This window comes from Chenopodium quinoa, unplaced genomic scaffold, assembly GCF_001683475.1.
Source record: "Chenopodium quinoa cultivar QQ74 unplaced genomic scaffold, ASM168347v1, whole genome shotgun sequence".
NCBI lineage: Eukaryota > Viridiplantae > Streptophyta > Magnoliopsida > Caryophyllales > Amaranthaceae > Chenopodium > Chenopodium quinoa.
In genome coordinates this window covers 1,924,454-1,948,576 of record NW_018744290.1, presented here as the reverse complement: position 1 = coordinate 1,948,576, position 24,123 = coordinate 1,924,454, and the positions used below count along the sequence as shown (strand labels likewise).

The 24,123-nt window shown below is 34.0% G+C and overlaps 4 protein-coding genes across 5 annotated transcripts; 3 read left to right on the top strand and 1 right to left on the bottom strand.

Annotated features, from left to right (window-relative positions):
* The first annotated feature begins 62 nt into the window (after positions 1–62).
* LOC110695219 (WD repeat domain-containing protein 83-like) lies at positions 63–6,222 on the top strand. Its single transcript, XM_021872448.1, has 8 exons — positions 63–492; positions 1,653–1,755; positions 2,899–3,006; positions 3,160–3,269; positions 3,700–3,807; positions 3,896–3,941; positions 4,302–4,433; positions 5,750–6,222. Exons 1-8 carry the CDS (start codon positions 284–286, stop codon positions 5,831–5,833), a joined length of 900 nt encoding a protein of 299 aa, XP_021728140.1. The 5' UTR covers positions 63–283; the 3' UTR covers positions 5,834–6,222.
* A 3,623-nt stretch (positions 6,223–9,845) lies between these two features.
* On the top strand, positions 9,846–11,332 carry LOC110695332 (keratin, type II cytoskeletal 2 epidermal-like). Its single transcript, XM_021872586.1, has 3 exons — positions 9,846–9,849; positions 10,872–11,009; positions 11,118–11,332. Exons 1-3 carry the CDS (start codon positions 9,846–9,848, stop codon positions 11,330–11,332), a joined length of 357 nt encoding a protein of 118 aa, XP_021728278.1.
* Positions 11,333–13,074: 1,742 nt separating this feature from the next.
* On the top strand, positions 13,075–16,191 carry LOC110695217 (60S ribosomal protein L3-like). Its single transcript, XM_021872446.1, has 6 exons — positions 13,075–13,153; positions 13,790–13,890; positions 14,413–14,523; positions 14,621–14,925; positions 15,171–15,580; positions 15,728–16,191. Exons 2-6 carry the CDS (start codon positions 13,806–13,808, stop codon positions 15,984–15,986), a joined length of 1,170 nt encoding a protein of 389 aa, XP_021728138.1. The 5' UTR covers positions 13,075–13,153; positions 13,790–13,805; the 3' UTR covers positions 15,987–16,191.
* Positions 16,192–18,114: 1,923 nt separating this feature from the next.
* LOC110695216 (ribonuclease P protein subunit p25-like protein) lies at positions 18,115–24,111 on the bottom strand. Of its 2 annotated transcripts, none has more exons than XM_021872444.1 (9): positions 23,681–24,111; positions 23,131–23,284; positions 21,173–21,253; positions 20,803–20,891; positions 20,620–20,694; positions 19,780–19,841; positions 19,309–19,368; positions 18,949–19,134; positions 18,115–18,552 (listed from the first exon to the last, which is right to left on the bottom strand). In XM_021872444.1, the coding sequence occupies exons 2-9, from the start codon at positions 23,251–23,253 to the stop codon at positions 18,476–18,478; spliced, it is 753 nt and encodes a 250-aa protein (XP_021728136.1). In that variant the 5' UTR covers positions 23,254–23,284; positions 23,681–24,111; the 3' UTR covers positions 18,115–18,475. The 2 variants fall into 2 exon arrangements, with proteins under 2 accessions (XP_021728136.1, XP_021728135.1); XM_021872443.1 differs by lacking the exon at positions 23,681–24,111 and adding an exon at positions 23,479–23,674.
* Positions 24,112–24,123: the final 12 nt, after the last annotated feature.

The window sequence follows — 24,123 nt, the reverse complement described above, 5'->3', positions numbered from 1 at the left end:
CTCTTATGATATCCGTCAAAGAAATCTCAATAAAAAAGATTTTAAAAATTCCAAGAAGTTCGACGGGTTACTTCAGAAGAAAGATAAAAATTATAAGGGTAGCTCAATTGGTAAAAGTCGTAAAACGCTAGCTGTTGTTAATCTATAGTAATCAAACTAAACACCGTAAGAGTAATTAGCGCCCAGACGACTTGGTAAGAGCGTAATATCGTGATTAACAACATTTACAAGAAAAAGAAAGAAGCAACAAGGCAGGAAACATCGAAGGGAGGAGTGAAAAAGAATGAGCGGGGAAGGGTTACCGACGAAGGAGGCAAACGTGCTGAAGGGACACGAAGGCGCAGTTTTAGCAGCCCGCTTCAACGCCGACGGTAATTATTGTCTGAGTTGCGGCAAAGACCGTACCATTCGCCTTTGGAATCCTCACCGTGGTATTCACATCAAATCCTACAAATCTCACGGTCGTGAAGTTCGCGATGTCCATGTCACCCCGTATATTACTCCCTTTCTCTCTTTTTTCTTTCTTTATTATTTTGGTTGATTTTATCAAAGTTATTATCTTTTTTTAGTTTTATGAATTTGGGATGTTATACATTATGTTTGTTGATTCTTTGTTATGCAAATCATAGTATGATACTGCTATTTCCTAATTTACTAGGTAGATAACTAGTTATAGTGTATTCTTGTTGCTATAATGGACATTGCCCGTTTGCTAGCTAAGGAGAACTATTCTTGTTGCTAGCTAAGTAATATTTCACTGTGTCAATATTAGAGTTCATTACCGTAATTTTATGTCTTTTAATTGTTTTGATTAGAATTAGGGTAGCTTATATGATTGGTAGTGGGGGAGAAAGGAGATGGTGTCAATTAGTTAGATGGTTTGTCAATTGTGAATTGTTTTGATTGTGTTCTTATTGATCTTTAATAAAAATGCTATTGACCTTATCTGTAACGAATATTTTTGTGCAGTGCTGTACAATATTTTCAGTTAGCAATTGTGATTGCAAAATCATAAACGATTAGTGATGCTTGTGTTTGTAATCGAGTAGTTAACACTATTACTAATATGCTTACTTGAAGAGGTTGGCAGAGTATAGGGGCAATATATATACGGAGTATATATTTTTTATAATGGCCTGATGATGATTTGGGAGTTAAGTGCTAAGGATCCATATAGCTTGACAAAACATAACAATACAAACCCTTATCTTGAAACAAGTAAAGATCAAAATAGATAGCAAAAGATAGTGAGCCTTCATGTTGAGTTGAAATTATAACTTTTGCCCAGTGACCCATGAAATATGGCACTTGAATGGTGACATTATTGTTAACTTATAAACCTTAAAGCAGCAACCAGCAATTTAACTTCAATTCTTGTTCTCTGTCTACGCAATGCCTACATCTTAATAATGGATGAGCACCCATCAGAGAAGGCCTGTGTTCGGACTTCAGATTGTGATCTAGGGAACTTGGTGCATTTAGAAAAGTGTTTATAAGAACTGAAATTGTGGAAAAGATTTTTGCATGATTGAGGATTTGCCAAATTTCTAACAAGTTTCAAACCATTTTCAGCTTGGATGTGAGGAATTTATCTGTCCTGTAACATGCACACTTGACTTGATTTGCTGAGCAATCATCAATGTCTATTTCAGGGACAACTCAAAGATTGTCTCATGTGGCGGTGACCGTCAAATATTTTACTGGGATGTATCTACTGGCCGGGTTATTCGCAAATTCCGTGGACATGATAGTGAGGTTAGTTCACAGACAAACTTTATACAACTTTTTTTGGTTATGACTGAACTAGTTTTGTATCTCCTTAAAATTGGCATCAAGTGCAAATCAATTATTTGAAGGACAGTAGGGGAATGTAGGAGAGCGTTGAGGGCTTGCAGTTCTTTACCATATCTTTCCCTGAAGGATATCTTTCTAACCTGACCTTATTACTATATTCAAATCGGGGAAAATGTATTCGTCTCTCTCCTCCTTTCCTCTCCTCTCCAAAGTATCCCATCCAAAAACACTGTAAAAGTACTGAAGTTGCGTTGTGGAATCAGAATGTCTTGTGGTTTGTTGATTTGATGTGAACCTTATAGTTATAGATGGAAGGAAGACGTAGGAAAGTGATATGACTTTTTTGAACTATATCATAAACAGATCATGTTCTTCACACAAATCACAAGTATTTCTCCATTCCTCTCGTATTGGTCATAACACCGTTTATGCTGGGTTTTGAAAAGCAGTGTTGTGTGTTGGAGGATTGTTATTTGAAGCTTGAGGTCACAGTTCATCCCTTTGATCAACCGATTGAACTATGTTAGGGGATTCAATGTCTATGTTGCAGAAATCTGCTTGTGAAGCATCAGATTTTCCTGTGGAGTTGATGTGTGTCATTCTTCTCTCATTGCAATAATATGTGGAGTTGTTAGATAATGAATGTTTTTTAACGCATTTGTTGAGCTCATGTGAGCTTGGCGTAATGAGAACCATCTTGTTGTTTAGTCCTTACCCACTTGATCTAACGATAGCCTCCGTTACGTATTATTTGCAACTTTGGAGGTTGCTCGGACTCCTAGGCAAAATTTGTTTGTGAGTGTAACATGGAGTGAGAAAATTATGGATGCATGTGATGAGTAGAGAGATAGAGAGGAATGACAACCTAAAAAGAAAGAAAACATTTGTTGCAAATAATGGGTAGCATCCATTTTTGGCCAAAGTTGCAAATAATATGAAATGGAGGTAGTATGTTATATATTTTGCTACTATTTGACTGGTCCTATTTCCACTCTGTCCCTATAAGAAATGAACAGTTTTACCACCTTTGCGTAAACATCCTATGATATGTTTATTTGTATGTTGCTTCACGAATGGGAAAGCTTCTTAACCTCTTTTTTCCAGGTAAATGCGGTGAAGTTCAATGAGTATTCATCTGTTGTTGTATCAGCTGGGTATGATCGTTCTGTGCGTGCTTGGGATTGTAGATCTCATAATACTGAACCAATTCAGGTTGGAGTCCCTCTTTTCAGTTGATTGTCGCTTCTTAATACTCACTCTGTATAGTGCTTGAGTTGTTCTGTGCTTTGAATAATTGCATTATATTACTTCGTTATGGTAGTCATCTGTTTGATTTTATGACATATATGTTGCTTGTAATTTTAGATCATTGACACTTTTCAAGACAGTGTTATGTCAGTATGCTTGACGAGTGGTGAAATTATTGCTGGAAGCGTTGATGGGACTGTCCGAACATTTGATATTCGCATCGGTAGGTATGTATATTGACGCATATCAAGTTAGGATCAGTAGTAACTGGTAACTAACATGAATTGTTTGTGAAGTGCTCCATATTTTTTTTCACAGCCCATTTGGTAGGCGGTAGTGAATGGCTGTATACTTGTAAAAGTAATTACTTAGTTCGTATTCGTATAAGGAAAGTTTCATGTCCATAGTAATGCAACTCTATCCCCAATTACTCCTATGTGTGTGTTGAGTGTCGACTAGGGGTAATGGATAAAGAGTGATGATGGAAATTTACAAATAAATCCATCTACTTGATGGTCGAGAAGCATTACCATGGACATTGACATGGGATTTCCCTTGCAAGATTACATATATTCTCATGACCACCATCACCGCCTACTAAACCCCTAAAATATTGTAAAGATAAAATTATAATGTCATTTTTCTGGATACAAACAGGGAACTATCTGATAACTTAGGACAACCTGTCAACTGTATATCATTGTCAAATGATGGTAACTGCACATTGGCCAGTTGTCTAGATTCTACTTTACGTCTTCTTGACAGGTATGTTTTTTTACCTTCCTCATGTTGGTATAAGGTTTGAGCTGGAGATTTTTCTCTGTTAATGCATTAAATGATTGTTATATAATAGGACTTCTGGGGAGCTACTTCAAGAATACAAAGGCCATGTGTGCAAGGTTTGCATGCCATTTTACACTTCTTATGAAAAGTGCACTGCAGTAGTGATTCAAGTTTGAACATTAATCATCTTCCACATTATTTCATAATTAGCCGTATTTCTGTATTTTCATCTACTCTCATCAGTGTAATAGAATACAAAGGCCATGTGTGCAAGGTTTGCATGCCATTTTACACTTCTTATGAAAAGTGCACTGCACTAGTGATTCAAGTTTGAACATTAATCATCTTCCACATTATTTCATAATTAGCCATATTTCTGTATTTTCATCTACTCTCATCAGTGTAATTTTCTTGTGATTTGATTGGTATTTCCCATCATAAGTCTTTACTAATATTCTTTGTTTTTTGCACATTAGTCATACAAATTGGACTGCTGCCTGACTAATAGTGATGCTTATGTGGCTGGTGGTTCGGAGGATGGCTATGTTTTCTTCTGGGATTTGGTGGATGCTTCTGTGGCTTCAAGATTTCGTGCTCATGCCTCAGTGGTAATGTTATTAAGCACATGCTTATTGTTGCTAAAGCATCATTTTTCTTAAAGAGGAAAAAACAAAGTTTGTCTCACATTTCCCTGAAGTCAGCAAATGTTTCCTGATTCTGTGGTGTTGATGTTGAGAGATATGTCGCAGCCAGATGTTATTGAACTGAAAATAGTAGTGTAATTATCTCCAACAATGCTTAGATAGTGTCTTGGCTCTGCAAGCAACCTTTTCACCATAGATCTAATTTTAGTTAAATAAGAACCATAGACCTTGTTCTTCAGCCATTCTCCAGTTTAATTTAGCAACCCTTGTTAACTGAACCCAAATCAGTGGCAGTTAATAAATTATGCATCAACAGCTAAAGCTACTTAAGTCAATGTGGCATTGATTATGCATGCTCCAAATTGCCCTTAAGTGGGTTGGAGAGTTGGCAACTTGATATCGTGAATGTTACTGTATAGTTTAATTACTACATATGGTTTTGTCTGTTGTATTTTTTTTTTCCCATCCTCTAAATGTGCCAGCCGAGAGTTTGCATTGTAGGTTCCTCTGAAACTTTTATAGGAACAGAACACTTCATGAACTGCTTCTATTTATCTTTCTTTTGTGTGTTTTTACTTTCCCACCATGGCCCTGCTAAGTACTACTCTGTACTACACTTCACAATATGCGTCCACTTCCTAAAGTTTCTTTTTCCCTGTCCAACGTAGCAATGCCTTGTTAGTTTAAAATCCCGATACAATTTCACTTTTCCAAAGTGAATACCAATAAAACTAGCAACTCCTTAACTTGTTTGCATAACCTTAAAGGACGCTTAGTTTAGAATGAAGGATAAGTTTTTTAGCTGGTCCTATGTCGCTGGAGTTGGTTTCAGCAACTTGGATATTTTGACAAATAATTTTTTTTGAAGTCGATGGCTCTGACTGAAAATTGGTTGATGCATCAGAAGTTCAGAACTAGTTATGCATTTGTAATTTGCCATTAGAACCATCCATTTTTTTGTTATTTCCTAATTACAAAATTTTAGGTTATCCGTCATGGTTGTTTTGAAATGATGACACTTATTGGTTGAGTAAAGCTAAATGTCTTTTATGTTAGGTCCATAACACTATAATCAGAAGCTTAGTTTCTCCGCTCTTTGGTCTTCAGTCTCTACTTCACTCATTTCAAGGGTATTACTGTCATTCTGTGTTCTACCTGTACATTGTTCTCTTGTTGCTCAGATGTCTATTAAAATGCTGTTATTGTAGAATTTGTCATTTGAACCCCTACATTCTGAATTTACTAATTTATTGACAAGGACTTTTGCCCTATTCAACCAGGTTACAAGTGTAAGCTATCATCCGAAGGACGACTGTATGATAACTGCCTCTGTTGATGGAACCATCCGTGTCTGGAAAACATGAGAAAGATCATGACAACACTGACTCCAATCATTACTTGGCCCTTTGATCCTTATATGTGCTGCTGGAACTCCATGATCGTGTCCATTCACATCTTTGAGAAGATCACAAGATCCAACAAAGTCCAGTTTTCCTGACCCTATAATTATCTGTTCTTGGATACTCGGTGTTGAGTTCTGATCTAGTGCAGCGGTTCGTGTAGTACAAACTCCCCATTGTTTTTACCGGATTATTATGATGAAGTGAAATAGACGAGCATCCCCTATAAAGGACTACTGAATCGTCCCTTAATCTCTATTACTTTGTAATTGTAGGAAGCATTATAACTTGTACACAATGTTCATCACACTCAAGAGTAAGAAAAAAGAAATGGCATTGGACTTTTTGGTCAATAAAAACGCAAAAAAGCAGTCTTTCTTTTTGGATTTAGGGTTTGAATGCGGGGATGCGACGCGACTTCAAAGAAAGATATAGTCTAATTCCTTGGCTACGAAGTTCTTGATAACTTTAAATGACTAAAAAAAGTAAAAGTAGCTTAAGGAGCATGCAGAGACACACACTCAGAATATTACCTTAGATTTAGTACTACTTGAGGACTAAGAAATTTGCTTCTCTCTTTTTAAATACTACAATAATACCTTATGAAATATTAAAGCAATTAAATTAACGGACCTAATCAAACCAACACGAGTTGTAGATTCAATCGAAGATCTTCCTATTGTAGTATTGTCATGGTATTGATAACACGGTGTTATATTACTTTATTCGATTTAGTATTTACAATACTAGTTCAAATTATACGAGTATAAATTAATGTTTTTCTTTTATGATATACTTTCATGAAAAGTGTTGTAAAGTAAATTACTTTTAATTACATCCAAAACAAATAGTTAATTTGAGAAAACATTTTTAGCCAGCAATGAGATAAGGATTAGCAATATAACTATATAAGATCCAAACACACTTATAAAAATTATTACTCATTATTCATAAACTAATGAGACTTGTGTTTTGTGTAGTTACTACAAAACCAAACCAGTATTCACAAAATCATACTCTTTTTAAGTAGGCTAGTTTTTAATTTGTCATTATTGTCATATTTACAATATAATGCAGAAATTCTACATACTATTCCAAAATACAAGCCTCAAACATAAGCTTCAATTAGTAAAAGATACCAAAATCCACGCTAATTACATTGTTATAAACTTATAATACTTAATATCAGATAATTAATTATACAATTGATTAATAATTAACAGGCTTGGTAAGATTATACAACTCAACAATAGAACGATACCTCCTATATTTCTTTCTTCGATAATCAACATCTTCTAATTCTCCTGCCACGTCAGAACCTAACGTCGATAACCTCAACGATATTATCTTATTATTATTATTATTAACATCCTTCTTTCTGTTCTTCCTCTTGTTGTTATCAACCTTGTCGTCGTTGTCGTAGTCGTTGTTAAACACTACCCGACGATGTTGAACACCATCAACCTTGTCGAGGGTGGTGTAGAGGAGGTGGTTGTTATTACAACTGCCGGAGCTACTCGTTGTCGCTGTCGTTGTCGTCATTGTTGTTTCGCCTTCGCTTAGCTGCACTAGCTGCCTAGCCACCTCCATGTCTAAGTCCGTAACAAAAAGTTCTTCCATGATTATATTTTTCTTATAACTAAAATTTGATCAGATATTTTTATTTTTTTTGTTTGATGTATAAATATATGATAAGGCGGTGTTAAGGGTTAAGGTAGAGGAGAGAGAAAGAGGAAGAAGCGTAGAAAATACAAGGAAGAAAACAAGGAAGGGTGTATCGCATGTTTTGGAAATTTATATTTATAGTAGTATTATTATTAAATTAAAATTAAGATAAAGAATAAAAGAGGAGGTGGAATTAAGGATTTAACACGCAAAATTAACGTCTATTTCTTGGCCTAATTAATTAAATTGAGAACACGTCATGTAAAATATACCGACTTGAAACTCTTTGTAGTCCGTTTGTTTTTATTTACTTTATCTGCGAAACTTTCAAGCCAAGGCAACTCTCTTTTTTTTAGCCTTTTCAAGTATTATGATGCCATTATTTTTATTTATTTTATCTACACTTTCAAAGAATTTTTCAAGATTATACAAATACGAAGTATATATTGTGTATATTAATTTAAGGAGTACACCTTAAATTACTTTTTTTTTTTGTTTTGTTTATATCTAGTCAAATGATGTGAGAATAATTAATGCATTATAATCTCATGTTCAAAAGTTGGTATGTCGTTTAGATGATCATGTGTTGTAGTTTTAATAAAGAAAAAATTATGGTTATTCGGCCATGAACATATAAGTAATTCACACAAGCTAACAAATAATAAGGATCGAAGTATATAATTGCTATTTTCATCAATATTAATATGATAGATCATCAATATGGAATGTATCTTTTGTACTAGTTTACTTTAAATAATTTATTTTTTTGGTATTTAGAGAGCCACAAGAGCGGGTGATGAGAATCGATCCCAAGATCTCCTGGAATCGGGAGGGGAGCTCTAACCACTTGAGCTATACCTCACTCTCTTACTTTAAATAATTTAATTGTTGTCCTTAAATGATATCATGTTAATGTTTTGTTTTGTTTATAATGCATTCGTACAATAATAAGTTATATCTGGTACAATAAGTTACTTATATGTAGTGTATATATTAGTTAGCTTTAAAGAAGAAAGGAAATTCCCCTTCACACAATAGCTAAATACAATGTTGGAGGAATTTATATATGCATTCGGTTGTTTGGAATACTTTATTTTCGTTTATTAAACTTGTATCCAAAAGAAAAAACATATAACTAATAATTTATTGGATTTGTCACTTTGTCCAAAAGTACATGCATGTTTCATTAGCTTTTACAAAGTTACGTAAGTGGATTTTAATTTTTGAGCATGATAACTTGATATTAAAATTAATTTGTATCAATAACTTTAGTTTATATTTTTTGAGGGAAAACTATTTAGGCTAGCATATACGTAATACCTTATTATAAATCGGATTCCGCTAAAATTATAATAGTTTTGGAAAAAGAGTTCAAATAACAAACTTTATACATACTAGTTACTACTATGATTGTTCCACCTAGCCACTAGATGAGATATCGTATTGCAAACTCTCTAAATATGAAAAGACATAAAAACATCAAATAAATCCAATTTGCGAAAATCATCGTAAATCAACCACCATAGAAAGTAGCCTTGTGCATAGTTTTTGATTGCCCTAGTCATAGAAGCATCTCCCTCTAGCAAATCTTTCAAAACATCCAACCTTCGAGCAACCTATCCTGACACAGTCGCTTCGGCATCCCACACTAGTAATTTTAGTATTCATATTAAGGGAGTATATAATGTTACTATAGAATCTATAACTTGATTAATTTCATATTTCAGTAGTCTAAAAAAAAAAAGAAAATAGGTAATTTGATTGTTAAAATTATAAACTTTCGAGAAATAATCTATAACTTGATTAATTTCATATTCCAGTCTAAAAAAGATGACTTAACTTACTTTAGCTCCATGGTCAACATTATATATTCCCAATTTTGAATCTTGAGGTTCAAATTTCTCCCAAGTGGGCCAAAGTTAATCTTGACTTGGTTGACATCATTAGTTGCTGAATTTTCAATCAACTACTAGTAGTTTCACTAGTTTGTTATTTAAGTTTTGCTAAAAAAAAAAAAAAAAAAAAAAAAAAAAAAAAAAAAAAGTTGTAATCCTAATTTGTTACCAAGTTTTTCTAAAATTGTGACCTTTAATTTAGGGTATATTATGTAATTTGAATAGTCAATGAGGCATAAGGTCTAAAATGAAGGTCCTAGGATAGTATATAGTATTCTAGTGTAACTAGTAGAGTATCTTCGACATCTCCCTAGGTAGCTATATATGGAATCTTCCTTGTGTTAACAAATTTTGTCAAAAGTGAGCTTAATTCAACATTATGACATCCATATATATGCTTTTTCCTTAACGTATAGATGGGTATTGTGCTAATTATGTCAATGATTGTTGACATGAATTAAAAAAAAAAACATAATTATGTTCATATTAGTGTAGATAACAACTAGATTGGTAAGGTTTTAGAGACCTAGATCGAAGTGGCATAAGACAATTAGACAAGAGGTCAAAACCTCTTCCCAATCAAGACAATTAAAATAGGATAATGATCTTACACGTGTTTTTTAAAGCATAACTAATGTTAATTATATGTAGATTAATATCTTCATTAAAAAAGTTAAAAAAAATAAATACATATGTATTTATATATTCTTGTAGAACTAGGTAGATAGGTTTTTAGACGATGATGTTAGTAGAGGTGTAAAGCATTATATGAACATGAGTTGCCTAATGTTAGAGGTGTAAAACACGAGTTGCCTAATGTTAGAGGTGTAAAACATTACATTAGGCAAAGTTGGTTTACTTTGGGGTTTAAATAGTGTAAAACTTTTTTGCTTTACTGTGTTCAATCCTTGCAAATGAAATTTACATTGTTTCTTTGGATTTAAACAAAACATTAATTCATTTTATCTTATCTTTCTTTTTTATGATCATTTTTCCTAGCAATATGCATATGACCTTTCTATTTTTCTTTAAGATTCCAATTTTTAATACTACCTCCGTTAACAGTTATTTGCAACATTTGCTATAAACAAGTGCTATCTATTATATGCAACAAATGTTTTTTTTCCTCTTTTAGTAAGTTTTTTTTTTTGTAAGAAATGACCAAACTGCCCTCACTTAACCAACTTACTCCCTTGATCATTTCACTAACCATACTCTATTATAACGTTAACTTAACTCATCTAATCTTCAAAAAAAAAAAAAAAAAAAAAATTGTAAAAAAAAAAACAGATCTCTTAACATTCATCTTGTTCATCAAATTTCTCACTCCTCCCTTCATCATCAAAATCTCACTCCTCCTAGTGGTTCATCATCAAAATTTCTCTCTCCTCCTTCATCATCAAAATCTCACTCCTTCTTCATCTTCCCCATCTTTTGTCCAGATTTGGAGGTGGTCACTTGTGGGTTTCATGGGTGTGGTGGTTCTGGGCGACACGAGTTTCGTGGATGGTGGTCTAGGTTTTGTGGGTTTCGTGGTGGTGGCTTAATCGGGATTAATTCAATTCGTGGTGGTGGTGGTGGTTGGGATTAATTCAATTCGTTGGGGTGGTGGTTGTTTTCGGTGGGTTTGGCGGTTGTTTTCGACGGGTTTTGGTAGTGGTTTTTCAGTGGATATTGGTGGTTTTCAGTGGGTTTTGGTGGTGGTTTTCAATCGATTCGTGGGTGTTGGTGGTTTTCGGTGGGTTCTGGGTTTTCGGTGGTGGTGGTTTTTGGTGGGTTCGGTGGTGGTGGTTTTCAGTGGGTTCTGGATTTCGGTAGTGATGGTGGTGATTATGGGTTTTGGGTTTGGTGGTTTTCGATGGGTTCTGGGTTTTCGGTGGTGGTGGTTTTCAGTGGGTTCTAGGTTTCAGAAGTGGTGGTCATTTTGGGTTCTGGGTTTGGTGGTCTAGGTTAATTGTGTTTTTTTTTTTTGGATTAATACTTAAGTACTGCCCTTATATTTTAATAATCATATTTAAAAACTTTTGCCTAGGAGTCCGTGCTACCCCTCTTTGTTGCAAATAACTGTTAACGGAGGTAGTATATACGGTAAGAAATACAACTAAAATTTATAATAATGGCTCCCTCTATATAAATTTTCTGGTTCCGTCACTAATTATAGCTTTTTAATTTTGGCCCTTGAAAAATACTTTTGGTTCTTCAATGAAAGAATATGCATTGAGATGCTTTCCAGGATCCCCAAGCAATCAGGCCCCGAAAAGGCACGTTTGGTGCTCAAAACCATGTCATTATAAAATTCAATTTAAGAGAACAAGACACTTCCATGAAGCCCATAATAGTTCGGGTGACCACTTGGGTGGTTTGTATGATCTACTTTCCTTGTTAAGTACTTTCTCTGTGTTTTTATAGTTGCAACACTTCTCTTTTCACGCTTGTCGATGCATAATTTCAATTGTTAATATCTTTAATTACCAATATGTAAATATTATAAAGATTTGATATTAAAATAGTATAAATTGAGACAAATCTAACAAGATGCCACATGACTATATTTTTGCTTAAGTATAAATCACCAAACCTAGTCAAAGTGAAATACATGAATAGTATAAAAGTCAAATTGTTGCAACTATTAAAAAACGGAGGAAGTATTAATTTAGCCGTTTATGGTCATGACTCTTATCAATTACTCAAGACCATGCCACCATGGGCCCTTACTAGGTAGAGATCAATTGGGCGAGCAGGTGTATATATTTTACAATTGATCTACTATGTGTCGAGCAAACAGTTATACAATTGGCGTTATCTTCAACCAATAAATGTTGTTTGGACTGAATTTTTAGGTATGACCTAATTTAGGTTGTCATTTTATACATCATGTTTCTTGCCTGAACTTTGACCATAATAATACGAACACTAATACATAAGAAAAAAATATTATTAAGTGAGGTATTGTTAGATTTGTATAATTACACAAATCTTATTTTTATAAAATGTTATTTGTATGTGTTTCAAAAAAATAAAAAATGTTATTTGTATGGATTTCTAGGTCTTAGGCCTGTTTATTTCACCTTAAAAAAATAATATTCAGTAAAAATAATTTTAGATCGATAAAAATCAGTAATCTTAAAGAAAAAATATAACTAAAAATCAGTAAAAATAATTTCAGTTTAGCAAAAATAATTTCAGTTCAGTAAAATTAATTTCAGTTCAGTAAAAATAATTTCAATTCAGCAAAAATAAGATAAAGCGAACGGAGCCTTAATGCTTTTTATTTTATTGTATTTTATTTTATTATTATTTTTTTTAATGAGATTTTTAGTAATAAATTCACATTATAAGATAAAAAGAACTTAACCAATCACCCGACTAAGCAGATCCAAATCCCAAGTTCTACCCAAAATCATATCAAATCAAATATGAATAATTGTTCACGTGAACACGACCCAAACCTGATTCGAAAGATTTTTTTGCTAGAGATATTCGAGTTTTAAGATCTAATCACCCACTTGGGCCCAAAAGTTCTAACGAAATGAAGTATCTCATTCACCTCAATAAAATTAAAGGGCTAAAAGTCCAGCCCAAATACTGAACCCTAAAGAAGATTTGTAGGCTTTCTCTCTATTTATTTATCACCCAAAAATAAATCACAGTATAAAAAGCTGGCATTCTAGGGTTTTAGCTGACCTCTCACTTATTTTGGTTTATCGCAGTCGCTGGGACTCAGGTTCTCTTCTCTCTCCCTTCTCTCCTTCGCACTTCTCTGAAATCTCTGTAATTTGCTTCTCTTCTTCGCTTTCATTCATTCGATTTATGTCCAAATGAATCAATGGGTAATTGTTGCGTGTTTCATTTCATCATCTTTTTCATTTTTGTTTTTGATGCATATCTTGTTGAATGGTGTATTAATTTTAATGAGTTATTGTTGATTTTCTGCTTGTTAATGTTTTCATTTCCTCGAATTTGGATCTATTTTCATGCTTAGATTAGTGAACTGTTTGATTATTTGAATGCATTGAAATGTATGTTTTATTAATAACTCACTTAATTTTTAAGTGTAAATACTGTGAAATTAGTATTAGATGAATATTGTTCTGGAGTAAATATAAATGTGGTCTTTTATTATTTTATTATGTGAGAATTTCTGATTAGGGTTTAATTGAAATGAACGCGCCGCTTAATGAACCCTAATTAAACTTCTTTTTGCGGTAGTTTTTGATGATTATCTTCTGTTTAATGTGCATTTTGTATTTGATGATTAAAGAATAGTCTTTTTTTAAGAATTTAAACGCTTTTGATAATTACCCAGATGATGGTGGTTAGTGTTGTTTATCTGATTGGTTTGTGATACATGTAAACGCAGGTAAGAAAAAAGTAAGATGTCTCACAGGAAGTTTGAGCACCCCAGACATGGTTCCCTTGGGTTTCTTCCCAGGAAGAGGGCAGCTCGCCACAGAGGAAAGGGTAAGAACTAGTACCGTTTATTTGTAATAATTATCGTTCAAGGTCTGAATCGAATCGATTGTATATCTATGAATTGATATTATATTGAGGAATTATGTATCGTGTTATAGTGTTATGTTTTATTTTTATATTACTACTAGTCATATATTTCTCATATATGTATAAGATGCATTGATTAGAGTTGATTTATGAGTGATCGTGATTTTGAAACCTTTAGAGAATGTCCTGTTCTGTGTTTTGATTATGAATCTGTAGTGTGTTCAATTAGATAAGTAAATATAAACTATTAATATTCAACCACAGGATCCGGTAGATTGTACAACTGCTGTGAGAATGTGTGTGTTTGTCTGAAATTGGGCCTCAATCTTTGTGATTCATTTTGCTGCTTCTAATTGTAATTAGCTTTGTTGTTTGGTGATTTGTATGAGTTTTTGTTTGTTTGTTATTTTTTTTAATGCTATAATTAATGTGAATAAGATGGGAGCTGACACCTTATTGAACCCTTTTGATTTTTTTTTACAGTGAAGGCTTTTCCCAAGGATGATCCCAGTAAGGCACCACACCTAACTGCCTTCCTTGGCAACAAGGCAGGAATGACCCACATTGTGAGGGAGGTTGAGAAGCCTGGGTCAAGTATGTTATTTGTCCATAATTATTTTGAATAAGAGCAATTTTGTATTATGATGATGTCTGTTTCTAACATTGTACCTCTGTTAATTTTGTATTGTAGAGCTTCACAAGAAGGAGACCTGTGAGGCTGTCACAATTATTGAGACCCCTCCTATGGTTGTCGTTGGTGTGGTTGGTTACGTCAAGACTCCTCGTGGTCTCCGTACATTGAACACTGTTTGGGCCCAGCATTTGAGTGAGGAGCTCAGGAGAAGGTTTTACAAAAACTGGTGCAAGGCCAAGAAGAAGGCTTTCACCAAGTACTCTAGGAAATATGACAGTGAAGAGGGCAAGAAAGATATTCAATCTCAGCTTGAGAAGTTGAAGAAGTATGCTAGTGTTATCAGAGTTTTGGCTCACAATCAGGTGAAAACATGCTCTGCATCTAGCAAATTACTTCTTTGCTGTGATCAACTCTCTTCTTAAAAGCGTGAAGGCAGTTATATTTATTTAGAAATGATACTTGTACTCTAGTCTTTGGAGAGTGAAGGCAGTAATATTAATTCATATTGTGGCCTGTCCTTTGCAAATTTGGTTGTTTGTAACCTTATAGCCATTTGTACGTTGTGTGGTCGCTAGTAATTGAGCTTTTGTTGATTTTGAACTTTCAGGTAAGGAAGATGAAGGGTTTGAAACAGAAGAAAGCCCATCTGATGGAAATTCAGGTTAATGGTGGTACCATTGCCCAAAAGGTTGACTATGCCTATGGCTTCTTTGAGAAGCAGATTCCAATTGATGCTGTGTTCCAAAAGGATGAGATGATTGACATCATTGGTGTCACCAAGGGTAAGGGTTATGAAGGTGTCGTCACCCGTTGGGGTGTTACTCGTCTTCCCCGTAAAACTCACAGGGGTCTGCGTAAGGTTGCTTGTATTGGTGCCTGGCATCCTGCCAGGGTCTCATACACTGTTGCCAGGGCTGGTCAGAATGGTTACCATCACCGTACCGAAATGAACAAGAAAATCTACAAGCTTGGTAAGAATGGTCAGGAGACTCACAATGCAATGACTGAGTATGACAGGTTAGTTTGTTATAATCTCATTTCAAGAATTCTTAAATTATTATACCCGTCCATTAATGAATTCATTTCTCCACTATGCTGTCTGAATGGGCTATGTTGTTTCATTTCTTCATTCTGATGGTATTCTACTTTTATATCATTAATCAGGACTGAGAAGGATATCACTCCAATGGGTGGTTTCCCTCATTACGGTATTGTGAAGGATGATTATATTTTGATTAAGGGCTGCTGTGTTGGTCCTAAGAAGAGAGTGGTGACCTTGAGGCAATCTCTCCAAAAGCAGACATCTCGTGTTGCCCTTGAGGAGGTCAAGCTCAAATTTATTGATACATCGTCCAAGTTTGGCCACGGTCGTTTCCAGACCACCAGTGAGAAGCAGAAGTTCTATGGTCGTCTTAAGGCTTAAGTAGTATTACACAGTCAGTTGTTGCGGGCTTGTAGTTCTCCTTGTCAAGACTTCTCTTCACCCCCCTCCCTAAGCTAGTATTTTTGCAGAAAATTGACGAGTGAAATGTTGTCAGCTACATATTTCATTTTAAGGTTTTTTCCTTGCTGTGGACATCTGAAATTTTGCTGTTAATTAATGGTTACTTCATAGTTGGTTCATTTTAGATTTTGTTGTGTCATAAGAGTACAAATTATATTAATTGCGGTAAGAGGTTTTGGTTACCATGATACGTTTGATGTGTTTTTTCACCCATCACTCTAAATTAGGGATTGAAGTTGGATTTGGCATTTAAGTCAAGCTACAAGTCTGATAGGTTTTCTGAGGAAAGATGGTCGAAATGCTTTCAGCTCAGCTCATTAAAGATGGTCTGATAAGTAAATTGTGGTCATTTTACCTGGCTTAATTTGTAGGGGGAACTTGTGTTTTAAAAGCATCTTACAGTTCTCAAAGTCTTAATTGTTGTAGTTCGAAACGTACAAGTGGAGAATTATGACAGCATGTCAATCTCAAACCATGAGTCTTAATAGTGTATTACCGAGCCATGAGTCTGACCATAGTGAAGAAGTAAACAATTTTCTGTTCCTTGATCTTTGTCTTATACTACATCCGTTTAATTTTTATTGCAAAAAGGGGTAAAATGGTTTGTATTAGTTTGCCAAATGGAGTATAGATGTATAGTGATTCTAAGGTTAAATGGTTTGAATACAGCAGGAAAAAAAAACGATTACTAAAAGGGAGGGACAAGGTATGACCATATTGTAGGCATGGGTATGAGCCAAATACACAAGAATAAGAACTCTCAAAGGCATCTGAAGACATGTTAATGAAAGGTGCATCAAGACATGAATGTGATGATTACTTGCACCAAGTAGGCCTCACGGGGTCATAGAATGCATAATCTTGCCGAGTTCAGTAATGTTTTATGGAAGCCAAATGTGAGGGTATATCATATACAATACTGGACAATTATTTTTAGGCTCTGAAAAGTCCAAAATTGTTTTAATTAAATAAATTGAATTGAAAGCCTGGGGTGTTCCTCGGGGTTATATGAGTTGGAAGCATAAGAGTTCCATCTACAGTCTATACGTCTATGAAATTCTAAAAATGAGTTTAGTTCAGCTTTGTAAAGAGATAGAAATGGTTCTAATAATCACAAAGTTGCTTAGCATCGAGGTCCTATTAACGGACTGAGAATCATTCATCTTCATTTGTTTTGTTAAAGATTACCGAATTCACTACTTACCATAGCATCAATATAAAACATATGTTGAGTAACCATGAGATCACCATAATTTGACAAAAAAATAGAAGGCTGGAACGCCTGGAAGGGTAGACTTATTGCCGTTCTTGCCTTTAATCAGAGTGCGACGTGCTTAAAGGGTAATCAATGGGAACAAACCAACAATATCGGATAAGTTGTAATTTTAAAGGCGATGGACTATACAAGAAATCATGAATTTGAGTCAAGAACTAAACTATCGAGTGGTTCATTAGGTTGAAAGCGAAGCAGTTTTTAAAGCTTATTACATAGATAATGAGTGTAGGAAGCATGTTCTCATATTGTTACTCAAGTGACCATCATGGGTTGCTTAAGCAGGGATACTTTGTTGCTATGCTATACAATATTCTGGCATCAATGAATTTTGCTAGCCTTTTGCAAATTATCGACACTTGTCATGATTTAGTCATTCAGCAGCTTGATATACATGAAAACAAAATTGTTAAGTTTGCCAGGGAAATACAATACATAATTCAATTATGCAAGAGAGGAATTGAATTTACTAGTAAGCAATTATTCCTTTACACAGTTCTTATTACCAAACAACTATAATCACATTAATCAGAGACAGCAATAGGCAATTAGGCACGGTGTGAAGGAAAGAAAACGATATCAAGCTTTTATTTTGCAATCTATCAGCCAAGCAACTTGTACTATCAATATTAACAAAAAAATTCAGACTAGAACCCCTCTTGATTCTAGGCGTTGAGATCATACTTATAAAACAACACTGTGGTCTGTGCAATCATTTTGATACAGCTTTGTTCAGCTAACAATGTAGTCTCTGCATGGTCTAAACTCTAAAGCTTGTCGTTGCCAAAACGATGCCCCTTTGAGGGCATTAATATATGAAACATATATTAAGAATAAAAGAATGTACTGCTCTATTATTATAACTATATGGGAAAGAAAAATAAAATGTTACAACCTTTCTTTGGGTGTTTGAAGATGAAGATGGAGAAAAAAAAAAAAAAATCTGTCAGCAAGAAATAATAAACCTAATTCTGTAGCCTACAAAAACACAGCTGCATGCCGGTGGCAGCAGCACTATCCACATCTTTAAAACAGATGAAAATGCCCATGATTAGCAACCAACACAACACAAGAGAGCAGGCATCCAATATCATGTTTTTCCAACTGCAAACCAAATGTTGTACCTCAGCAATGGTCAAGCAGCTGCCATTTGAGGTGTCCCTTCGCCCCCGGAACCATGACCACGAGCCCATCCTCTACCATGCCCACGACCTACAAAAACAGAGAATCAGCAGAAAATCCAATCAAGAGTACCACGGATGAAAGTATTTCACCCAATTAAGAGATAGCCCAAGGACAAAAAACAATTGTAAAAGGAAAGACTTCTCACGGAATAAACAAAGATAGCAAAACCCTTAAAGGTAAAGGGGTTTAGGATGGAGTGAGGGAGGGGAGAATTCTCTATCTTGCACATATATTGAACTTTGAATTCAGTTTCAACCCATATTAAAGCGGAAGAAAAGGGGAAAACCACTGTATTTGGCCATTGCAATAGTGAGCAATGATAAACCACAATATAAAGTTTAAGTTCAAGGTGGAGGAATGACAATGGACACTATACGGCTATACTAAAAAAAAAAAAAAAAAAAAAAAAAAAAAAAAGCTTACCACGCCCTCGAGTAACAGGCACTTCCCCTTCACCATTGTCATAATACCCACCAGGTCCTTGAGCATAATAACCTCTTCCTCGCCCCCTAAAGTTCTGACTTCTGCCACGACCTCGGCCTCTGCCACCATATCCACGGCCACCATAGTAACCACCTCCATCATAATCCCCTGGTCCATTATACATTCCTGTAGAGAACATAACTTTCCAGTTTAGTAAATTCATAAACCCAAGAAATGGTCAAGACACAAACGAAGGAACCTCATATTGGACTTCAGGTGGAAAATCCAATAGATAATTATAACTCATAATAATGGCATAAATAAAGCAAAGGAAGCAAAAATGATAGATTATAAAAATACCTCTCCCTCTGCCTCTACTTCGGCCACCACGTCCCCTACCCCTTACATCAGGTGAATCCTCTGTTGCAGGAGCAAAACCACATCAGATTAATTAAGATGAATCCAAGATTTACAACACATTCAATTATGTCTCAATTTAATCCATAAAGTTGCAAACAAATTAAATTTCCAGTAATCATAGATCAAAATTTATGATTATGAATTGTGATCAATGAAACTAGACTACTCAATGCGAAAAAGAACAACTTTTAGCAATGATGAGAACAAATATCTAAAACATAAAGCAGACCACCCAATCTGCTGTCATTTATACATAAACAGGGACAACATATTTATGAAGTCAAATTGGACATTTAACTCAAGTCTATTGCAAAGTGACCTTAACTGAAGTTTATTACAAAGGAACCTAAAATATAAACTCTCGTAATCTAATAGAAAGCATCTTCTTATAAGTACTAGTAAAAATCTAACCTCCTTCATTATCATAATTATTTGATGGCCTCACTTGATCTTCAGGGATAGGTGGTTGATACCTAAAACATAAAGAGAACGAAGAATATATATAATGAGCAAAATGCGATTTAAAATTTTCATTTAAGAACCACATGAGTTAAGATTGTTTTATACTTTCATATACCAACAGCACAAAAGAACTACAAAGAGTTAAAAATTCAACTTCTTAGCTACTAATATATCACAAATTCACAATGACTTCAGTTATAAATCACTATTTCAACAAATAACGTAAGAATTTCTAAGACAACAGAGATGAAAACAAAGACTGACCACCCTCAAGTTGGAATTCTGGCTTCTTGATATACAATATAATAGGATTATACAAGGACATCTAGGATCCAAATTTACCACCCATAATGCTGTATTAGCAGTTAGTGATGAGATAATACAAGCAAAATATTGGACTTTGGCATGGCATAATATTTTAATATCACAACCTAGTGATAGTAGTCTATTATTTTTAGTCTCCTACATATAGGAGATTGTAATTAGGATAACAATATGCTCCTGTCAATGATTAAGGGAACATATGCCACATAGAAATAACTCTTGTTTGAGGACAAGGAATGGGCTATTAGTTGTCGAATTCTATTTCATAAATCATTTTTTGGTCACAAAATCACAAGGAATATATTGTATAGCATCTTAAATTTAAATTGCATGTGAAATTAATCTAATATTCTGTACTTTTACACCATCAATTGAGTTTTGGGGTATGATAAACTATTCAGAATTTCAGAGATCAGACTATTATAGCACAGAGTATTATTCAATCTAATAGTGTAATAGTCTTACCCAGTAGATGATATGTTCAGCTCTTTCTTAGACAAGGTGATTGTGATCATGGAGACATGACGAGTAGTTTCAATGCTGTAACAGGAGAAAAGCAGAAAATTACTTGGGATGAAAGCAATAAATATTAGCACCAGTACACAAGTTTAAAAACCTAAATACAAGGTTAGGTTTACAGTTTCATACGGTTGAAGGCCTTCTTCTAATGGCTCCCAATTGTCTGTAATATCAGTTGATCCAATGGATGTATTCTGGTGGAGACCCACAATCCTTCTCTGGTACCAAATTGAAACCATAGAAAATTCTTACCAAACAAGCACACATACTATACAAAACAGGTAGATTGGTGGTAGGCTGGTAGCAAGTATTAAGGTTGGTAACAATTATATAATTTTGCACAAAAGGGTTAGTAGTTGGCGAGACAGTGACACTAATTACATATTCATTAATTTGTATTATATTGCATTGTACAGTGCACATATCGATAGCACGTTGTATCATTTTTCACGAAATTCCCAAATAAATACCAATGATAAAAATTAAAAAGCCAATATACCTTAATTAGTTCAGCAATCATCACAGTCTTGTTGATTGCTCTACCCATTGCCTTAAGCGCAACTTCATCTGAACCTTTCTCCTAATCAACAGGAACAAGCCCCAGTAAATCACAGCACAAATATTCATACAGATAGGCCAAACATAAACATATGATCAGGAAAGAAACGATGATGAAAAATGGTTAAGATAGTAAACAAACAGTTTGTAGAGCAGAATATCATACTTTTATCATTAAATTAGTGGAAACCACAAGTCCACAACTATCACCATGCAATTGGTGATATCAAAATCATCAATATTACCCATTCAGAGCAGATTAGGAATGTCAGATGTACCTAGTGAAGAGACAGGTTCAATCTATGTCCAGTTGGGGTAGGCTGGAAATGTCAGAAGTTAAAAACACTTTTTTTTCCCACACAATGAATAATTGGTCAAAGTAAAGTATCTCAAAACGTAATCTTAAGAGGATTTACCATCATAGTCATGTTTGAAAGACCAAGGGTACATTCATACAGGGAAATTAAAGGGAAATAATGAGGGGATGATCTACTTCCTTTATTTCCAAAAGGGAAACAATATCCTACTGTATGAAGGAAATGAATAGATATTTTCTCCAAAGCCTAACCTCTTTATCAACTATACAATTGAGCTATCCATTCTGGATCATAGAGAAGTAAGATTAGCAAACAATTCAAAGACCTAATTTAATTATATTCATCATAATCCATGCAGTTGGTAATGCAATTGACAAAGATGATTCCTTTAGCAGAAATGGTAGAAAGAAAATCCAATATATCGATACCGAAAACCTAAATTTGATACACACTAGCCACTAGAAGTTAATACTACTCTTTTAGGGAAAAGGAATCAGTAGAGAAAGGTCAGCACAGTGAGGTAACTTCATGTTATGTCAAACATAAATGTAGCTTTGTAAGAATCTAGATTGAAAAATATATGACTAGATACCAGCTGATGACAATGCCCCTAGATAAGAGGAAGCACACCCTACTTTCTAGACTTCAAACCTTTTCAAAATTTTCGTCTTTAGCACCCAACACCACCACTCTTCGCAACCATCAATCTCCTTCACACCTACCTCCTCCATAATCTATTTCCACCACCACAACTAGTCTATCACAATTCAAAACCATCAAGGAGTGTGACTTGTCCATACGGGAGCTAGAAGGAGTAGTGTATTATTTTAATTTTTATTGTAAATTCATACCCCTAAACTTAGAGATGATATGGAACAATAATATTTGTTGATTTTAATTTTTAACATATAGCTAAGAGCCTAAGATTAGTGGAAATATAAACTAGGAGTTAAAAAATACCAGGGGATCCAAACCCCAAAGATGTTGCTACGAGTAGTAATTATCGATACAACAAATTATAAAAATTAGTCATTTTTAATCAAAATTATGCTAATTGACCACACAAATTTAAACTCGCCTTTAAATTATTATTATTAAGTTGAACTTTTTTTTCAGACAATCTTATAAGATTAAATGATTAATGTACTTAGAAACCTACGTACCTAGGTTCATGATTTTGAACTTCAACTATAAGAATAACTCAAACATTGATGAAAATCAATTGAAAGAAAAATCAACCAAAACATATTTACAAATCATGTCACTTTTTTTAGAAAAAAATCTAAACTTCAATCTTACTTCCATACACATTTTAGCAAATACTCAATAAGCTCCAAAATCAATACCTTACACAAAATTTAAAAGGATGATCAACAACATAATCAATTAATCATCTATAATCCACCCAATTAAGCAATCAAACCTAAAATTGAAATAATGCCGACGAAAATTAGGCAATCCAAATTTCAAAAGACAAAAAAAATTAATCAAAACCCAAAAATAAATATTAAAACACACATTGTAAAATTGATAGAAAAATGGCAAAAAAAGAGAGGAGAGAGAAAATGAAAAAAAAAAAAACCTGGAGAAGAGTGGTGGCATAGGTAATGTAATTACGCATACGACCTTGAGTAGTAATCCTAATTTCATTCTCATTAATCGGACTTTCTGCTTTAGGTTTTTCTACTCTCGTATACCTATCCATCACCACCACCTTCTTCCTTCTTCAATTTTCTCTGAAAAAAACAATAAAAATTAAATCACAAATTAGAATCTCAATAATAATATTAGGAATCACAATATTAAACAACATCAATTCCAGAAAAAAAATAATAATAATAAAATTAAAAATTAAAAATTGAAAAAAAGATAAGAATCAAAGAAGAAAAATTCTAGGGTTGAAAAGAGGAAAATAGAGTTAGAGGAGTACCACCAATAATTGTAAAATAAAAACTATAATTTGCAGAATAAAGGAAGATTAGAGGTTTGATTAATTCGGCAAATAATGGAAAATTTGAACTTGAAGGTCGGAAAGTGCGGAGAAGAAAGTACGTGTGAGAGTGTTATAGTTGCTACAAGAAAATAAGAGGAGAGAGAAACAGATTACGAATTAGTCTTATCGCCAGAATTACCGGATTTTTTTTGTTATTGTTGTTGTTTTTTTTGGATGTTGTATACTCTATCCATTCTATAAAGATATTTTCGTGTTTCGTTTGAGTATGTATTAAAAGGTTTGATTTATCGAGTTGATACAAAGTGGGAATATTACACTTTCTCCGTAGTTTTATTTAAGGTAGACGTGTATTGTATTTATAAATGATTGTCAAAGTCACACGTATACAAAAGATTGTAAATGACAAATTAGGTGTATTATTATTACGTAAAAATTATGAAATTAAATTCTAATTAATTTTAAGTAGTTGAGAGATTATATATGTAAGCGCTGAAGTATTAATTAATTTAAAAATGGTTGAGAGTTTAAAAAACACTCCCTTAATATCCTTAGAGACCTTTCTTTCAAAAAAGAAAAAAAAAATGTCCTTAAAGACCTTAATCCTCCCACTCTGGCAGTACA

What these genes read in the sequence shown, in the direction of transcription:
- LOC110695219 (XM_021872448.1), top strand. Translation starts at nt 284, where the DNA reads ATGAGCGGGGAAGGGTTACCGACGAAGGAGGCAAACGTGCTGAAGGGA. An exon ending in TCCGTGGACATGATAGTGAG is followed by an intron (nt 1,756 to 2,898) that starts GTTAGTTCACAG and finishes TCTTTTTTCCAG; the next exon opens with GTAAATGCGGTGAAGTTCAA. An exon ending in TTCGTGCTCATGCCTCAGTG is followed by an intron (nt 4,434 to 5,749) that starts GTAATGTTATTA and finishes CTATTCAACCAG; the next exon opens with GTTACAAGTGTAAGCTATCA.
- LOC110695332 (XM_021872586.1), top strand. An exon ending in AATTCGTGGTGGTGGTGGTG is followed by an intron (nt 11,010 to 11,117) that starts GTTGGGATTAAT and finishes GGTGGTTTTCAG; the next exon opens with TGGGTTTTGGTGGTGGTTTT.
- LOC110695217 (XM_021872446.1), top strand. Translation starts at nt 13,806, where the DNA reads ATGTCTCACAGGAAGTTTGAGCACCCCAGACATGGTTCCCTTGGGTTT. An exon ending in GGTTGAGAAGCCTGGGTCAA is followed by an intron (nt 14,524 to 14,620) that starts GTATGTTATTTG and finishes TTTGTATTGTAG; the next exon opens with AGCTTCACAAGAAGGAGACC. An exon ending in GAGTTTTGGCTCACAATCAG is followed by an intron (nt 14,926 to 15,170) that starts GTGAAAACATGC and finishes TTGAACTTTCAG; the next exon opens with GTAAGGAAGATGAAGGGTTT.
- LOC110695216 (XM_021872444.1), bottom strand. Translation starts at nt 23,253, where the DNA reads ATGGATAGGTATACGAGAGTAGAAAAACCTAAAGCAGAAAGTCCGATT. An exon ending in AAGTAGAGGCAGAGGGAGAG is followed by an intron (nt 19,135 to 19,308) that starts GTATTTTTATAA and finishes TGTTCTCTACAG; the next exon opens with GAATGTATAATGGACCAGGG. An exon ending in GCCTGTTACTCGAGGGCGTG is followed by an intron (nt 18,553 to 18,948) that starts GTAAGCTTTTTT and finishes CTGTTTTTGTAG; the next exon opens with GTCGTGGGCATGGTAGAGGA.